This window comes from Clupea harengus, chromosome 4 (assembly GCF_900700415.2).
Source record: "Clupea harengus chromosome 4, Ch_v2.0.2, whole genome shotgun sequence".
In the NCBI taxonomy this organism is placed as follows: Eukaryota; Metazoa; Chordata; class Actinopteri; order Clupeiformes; family Clupeidae; genus Clupea; species Clupea harengus.
The window spans coordinates 8,966,066-8,972,346 of NC_045155.1; the positions used below are offsets into that span (position 1 = coordinate 8,966,066).

Below are 6,281 nucleotides of genomic sequence, written 5' to 3' on the forward strand. Positions count from 1 at the left end.
ACTCTTTCTGTGCCCTTTCTGGACAGCAATGTGACTGGTCCCTTAGTGACTTTTCTTTTGACTGGTTGTCTTCCCTGTCTTACTGTAGGCCTACACAATAATGAGCAATATACAAACATGTGACATAGTAACATATACTAGAAAGAGTAACATGTCTTTGCTAAAATGTGTAGAGTGTGTCCAACATGTCTTCCTTACTATTGTTGTACTTCTCAGTTGTGTGGGGGAGTTAATGTTTTCAGAATGTATGTTGTGCTTTGCTGCATTGGGCTTTGTTTCTACAGACAAAGAACGGTAAGCGACTTCAGAGGCCCCCTGTGTGAAAGCCTATAGTCATCACCTTTTCATCATCATAGAGTTAGTAAACATTACATACTAAACAAAGTATTTTGGTGACCTTGTGAAAATGTACACAAATAATAAACTCTTCCTAATGATAAGGGTATGAGTGGATGCAACCTCTATTGTGTCCTTCTCACACGATCTTTGCTAGCCTTTATCAAGGGCCTGGATGCAAATCCTGTTATGTAACTGTTGCCCTGTGGTCCTTGCAATTCAAACCTTCACTCTTCCCCAAGGATGGGATTATGTTTGGTTCCAGTGTGACTGATATCTCTGAGGTGGATGGAGATTATTTGACAAAACGTTAGTCATTTGAAATGTCAGACAGTCTCTGGTCTCCCTTGCATAAGCTGTGTTTGTGAGCTAGTGTGAGGCTCTGAGGAAAACATCAGAACATAGATAGGTAGAACATTAGAACATAGACATAAATACATTGGGTGTATAGAAGAATATTTGTGCAGTCTTAATGTCTTCAAGTGAAGCACATCAACTCTTGTAAAGACTCTTTTTTTGTTATTTTATATATTACATTATATTTTATATTCATATTGTAATTATTAGTTTCATATCCAAGTAGACCAGGCAGGAGTGATAGCCACACTATGGGCAGGTTATGCTGTGTAGAGAGGGAGTGCGTTGAGAGGAGGCCAGAGAAGACAATTATCATAAAAAGAGAGGACATCAAGGACCCTCGACAAATGATGATTCCAAAGGTTTTCTTTTCTTGGAATACAGGACCACAGTCTTCATGAGAAAAGCCGGGGTCCTTGAAGTTCTTCCATGAAGACGTGACAGATTAAATGTTAAAGATGTTAAATAATTATTTCCTTTCACTTAATGGTGGTCAGTGAGTTGACACAGTCGTCAAACTCTGCATTTAGGGACAGACAGAAACAAATTGCTTTGCAGCACTTTTGTAGCCTGTAGCCTATTCTCTTTTTGCAAAACCTTACAAAAATGATTATTCCTAAGTAATGTTTATTATGAGTAATGTTTTACATGATGTTTTGCCTCTCTCTGTTCAATCTGTAGATCAGTCAATGAGTTGGAAGATGAATAAGCCTGTTCAGTACAGTTACAGTACAATGTGTAGCGCTCCAGGATTAAGGTTTAGAGTAAGGGGTGGTATTTTGGCTTAAATATTTACAGATTCATAGCTGGGGTGCTGGATTGAAGAGGATTAAGGTTTCAGACCCAGCTAAAGTCTCCAAAAAACCCAGTTCCTTCTTTCGAGTCTAGATATGCCTCATTCCAGCCCGGCTTACATCTAATGTACGTGTCTTGTGTTGCTTCTATTCGAAATGTGGTTGATGCTGTCCCTGCTGCATCCAGGCTCATCTGAATGTGGACTTCATGCCACAGTCACAGCGGAGTGGACTGGACTGTTTGGACGCTCTGTGGAGTGTACCGCAGACAGCTGAAACGCCAGCCGTAGCCTCAAGCCTTTGCCATTGTTATCAGTAACTCCTGCTATTCAACCACAGCCATCACCTGATCCTTTGCTATTACACAGAGAGGTCATATTTCTCTATTCAGGGACTATTCCTTGAATTAGTCCTTTCATGCCCTCCAGTCCCCCAGAGTCACACACACACACACAGACACACGTACATACACACACACACAAGCTCGCACATGCACCAGAGCACACACATGCATATGCTCACACACATATATATAGTATATATATATATATATGACACATACATACACACACAGACTAGTGGAATGAAAAAACTCATATTGACACAGAAATTCACATTGTTTCAGATTCCTAGCTGTGGTTGGCTTTGGCAAATGGCCTTTTATTGTACATTTGTGACTATTGGTACTTACAAAAACCGTATGAGTGACACACCTACTGAAGTTGTTAGCACAAAGAGACAAAAATAAAGCATTTATTTGTAGGGTTGGCTGTCAGACTGTAGCACCATGATTTCTCTGGAACACCCCACACACTAAGGCTACCACACAAGGAAGGCAAAGGATATCAGCTCCATAATGTATAAAAAAATGACAGTAGCAGATAAAAGCTGTTTTCTCCCAAGAAAAAAAAAAACAACAGATTTCTGTGTTTTCATACAAGTTCACCTCCTCAGCTGTGCGGCCATGCTTTTGGCTCTGCCATAACTTCTTTTCGTTCTCTCACTCTCTCCAACCTTCTCTCTCTTTTCCTTTCTCTCTCTCTCTCCTCTCATCCCCCTCTCTGTTTCTTTGTTTAAGCACCCCACCCCCCCGCCCCAACCCCTCCTGGCTCCCTCGTTCAAACTTGAAGTCTTAGAGCCTGCTCTTTCATCTCAGCTCTAGAATTAAGGACAGAAATAAAGAAAGAAAGGAAGAAAGAACGAAAGAAAAGGCTGCATCATTTTCAAGTAAAAACAGATTAGCCTGCGAGCTCGGACACACACACACACACACACACACACACACACACACACACAAACACACACACACACACACCATATACACCCACAGACACCATATACACACATAGACCCCATTCTCACAAGCAGTATTAGCACCCAGAATCACTTCCAGGCTAACAGAGGAGCAGTTTATGGTTAGTTAGCATTTCCCCCCACATATAATATATATTTCTATATGAATATAAATAAAAAAAATCAGTGCTGTAACAACATTTCTGACTCCATAGGATCTGACTCATGTAGAAGGCCCATCACACTCGTCCATGGTTTCTTCTCTCTCTTTCTCTTCTCTTTCTCTCCCTCTCTCTCTCTCTCACGGCTGAGTAAGCTGTCCTGTGTGATGTCTTCCACTGAGAATACAACACTGAGGAAATGAAGACTTGTTAATATCATCTCATATTTTTGACCTCTTCTTTTGGTTGACTGCACACAGAGCGAGAGCTCCTTGAGTGTGGTGCTGTGTGTGTTTGTGCTTTCTGACTTCTCTCCTTTGGTAGCAGCAAAGCACAGTGTGTTTTGTGTGTAACAGCGTGATTGTCAGTGTGTGTGATCAGACCCTTTGGATATTAATGTGTGTTCTGTGTCTGTGTTTGTGTGTGTGTGTGTTGCTAGTGCTGTAAGTGTGAGGGAAGTGTATGTGTTATCAGACATGAGAATGTGTGTGTGTTTGTGAATGTGCGTGTGTGTGCGCTTGTGTGTGTATGTGATTGTTCGTAAGTCTCTGTGAGTGTGGGAGGTTTATGAGACGCAGCGCTCCACGTTGATTCCATCCTCGGCGTGCACCCGCAGATCAATGGGTGTGTGTTTGTGTTCTCCCGGCCGTGCATTCATCAGAGACAGGTTCCGCACACACCCCGTCACACCTGATGAGAACTTCCCTCCAGTCAGAGCTGTCATGTCAGGGGCTCCACCTGCACATGAATACACACACACACACACACACACACACACACACACACACACACACACACACACACACACAATTGATGTTAAAAACTGTGGAAATGAAAGGGGTTAAATGCAGTAGCAATTCTCTGTCTCTTGCCCTCTGTCTCTCCCACACACACTTAAAGACACACACCTACCCCCCCCCCCCCACCAGCACACAGTGGACTTAACTTACCCAGGTATATGTTTCCTTTGGTGTTCACCATGATGCTCTTGCCTTGAGACTGACCCCTCGTCATGGATCCTCCATCTATCTGCATATAACCCTGTTTCCCCTTCCTACAGAGACACACAATAAGGATTGTTACACACAGGACCAAGAGTGTATTTTTTTGTGTATATATCATTCTATTCTTTCTTGACACACTTTGTACTGTATAATGTAATGATCATGTGAGTTCATGAAGTCATTTTAGAAATCCACTTAGCATACTGCCTGCCTCTGTCCACTACTATGGACAATACTGTGGCTGTAAAGTATGGCTACAACCAGAGCCCCCAACTGGTCATTAGGATGCAGTGCAGTAGCTTTTGTTTAAAAAAAACAGTGAGCTGGACTACAGAAATCCTAGCCTGACGATGTCATACTCATAATTCTAGTCAGAATATGAGTCTGAGACCGCTCCGTTGGGCTGTGATTATGGGGCGTGTTTCAACCGAACTAGGAAAAAAAAGGCCTCTTCGCTCAATTGGATAGGCCTACAACCAATCAGAGCAACGTAGTATGACCATAACGTAGACCATGGGGCCAGCTGATACATTAAACTTTTACCGGATCCCGTAGGAAGGACGGCAAAAACATCTTTTCGATCGACAAATGCCTTGATCGCGTTTCTCTGTTCCTCTTTAAAAATGAATGTGCTGTCAATGTCTTCTAAAACAGACTCGAATTTCCACATTTCAGCTCTCCAACGGCAGCCATGTTTGTTGAAAACGAATTCACCCCAAAAGCTCTTTGGTGACGTGGTTGATTACGTTAGGGTTGGTCATCTGTCCATCATCGTATAAAGCCCGCCCTGACAATTTGATTGGTCTATATCTCCTCACAGATTTTTGTGAGGAGATAATTTCTCCCCAACGGAGCGACACCAGACCGAACTTCCCGACCAAATAATTTGTGGGCGTGGCTAAATTCGTCTGGCATCCAGGCTACAGAAATCCTGTTGTTGAGGACATGTTGTCAAGCCAGTAATTAGAATAAATGCGCACCAAATTACTGCATAGCACAGTTCAGGAAGTTTATCAGAAGCTGCTTCTCTTGATGTTTCAGAACAATGACCCTTCCTTTGCTGGTGTGGAAAGTCCCTGTGAGATATGTGCACTAAGTACCTTTCCAGACCTGACAAACTGCCAACACGCGGAATAATGACTATCACATGGACTTGGGAAGTACCTTAGCATATATTTGGCACGATCAGGAAGCAACATAATAGATATCAGTCTGAGAAAATTAGATGATTTATAGCTAATTCAAAAGGTCCTCAAATCACAACTTAATACTTGGATATAGAGCTGAAGAAGTTGTTCAACTCAGGATTTAACCTTAAGCTGTACCTTGTATGTGTTCTGCTTAGACCTGGAATGGCTGTATGAAGAGGTTGAGGATATTGAGCTGTATGGCAGTCGATGGTTTGGTTGAGCAGGTTTAATTAAACACAGTTCATTATTTTGTGGGCTTGTGTAACAGTACCTGACAGCGGTGATTTTGTGCCAGCTGCCGTCATTGATGGGCTCTTTGGACATGATCTCTGCAACTCCACTGCCCAGCTGGTAGCTGAGGGACACACATGGTTTCAGGCTCAGCAGAAACAAACTCAAACCCGCACACACACAAACAACTCTCACAGATTCAGTACAGCTGCAAGATCTGAGTCCACAGGACTTGGAATACTACAGTATATGAGGCAGCAGGTGATTTCAATTGATCAGTGACACGGTGGTCCAAAATAGTACTGCAACAAATCACAAATCACATTTTTCATTTTCCAGATGACCCCAGTGGACAAAGTCAACATGGACATAGGCAGTTCACCAACCTGAAGACAACATGTCCGTTCTGTAATCCGAGACTGATGAAGTCCTTGCCCTTCCCCTCATCGCCAAGCTCCTGAAAATGTCATTTAAAAAAAAGAGTCACCATGAAACAGCAAGTACTGGCACAGGTCTGTGCCTTTGGATACCCATTCTCCGAGATTTAAAAATGTTATTAATGAGGAGAATCAGACCGCTACGCTTCATCACCCTAACCTCTAAATGCATTGCACAGATACTCTAATCATGTAGCCCCCTACCAGGCATCTGTGCAGGCATTTTCATCTGGTTTTGGTGGTACTAACACCATGATGAACCTGTTATGCTTTTATTCTAAGCTAGTCATTCCTATGCGTTTCTCTCCATTCAACTGCACTAATCCACCCTGTGAGAGCGGAGCTGAGCTGAGTTGATGCATGTAGTGAGGTCGGAGGTCAGAGGTCCTGTGTGGCTGGAACTAAACCCTGCTATCCATAGACATATATATATATATATATATATATATATATACTGTATGTCGATGCTGCTATCCCT

The 6,281-nt window shown here is 42.6% G+C and overlaps 1 protein-coding gene across 10 annotated transcripts in view; it reads right to left on the reverse strand.

The window, feature by feature from the left end:
* Positions 1-2,121: 2,121 nt before the first annotated feature.
* Positions 2,122-6,281, reverse strand: part of hspg2 (heparan sulfate proteoglycan 2) — an 87,854-nt gene continuing 83,694 nt past the window's right edge. For all 10 annotated transcript variants that reach the window (XM_031566067.2, XM_031566070.2, XM_031566069.2 and 7 more), the window contains 4 exons: positions 5,753-5,823; positions 5,407-5,490; positions 3,892-3,995; positions 2,122-3,679 (listed from right to left, as the gene is read on the reverse strand). In XM_031566067.2, the coding sequence (XP_031421927.1) occupies positions 3,507-3,679; positions 3,892-3,995; positions 5,407-5,490; positions 5,753-5,823 (432 nt within the window). In that variant the 3' untranslated portion in view covers positions 2,122-3,506. The remainder of the gene's footprint in view (positions 3,680-3,891; positions 3,996-5,406; positions 5,491-5,752; positions 5,824-6,281) is intronic.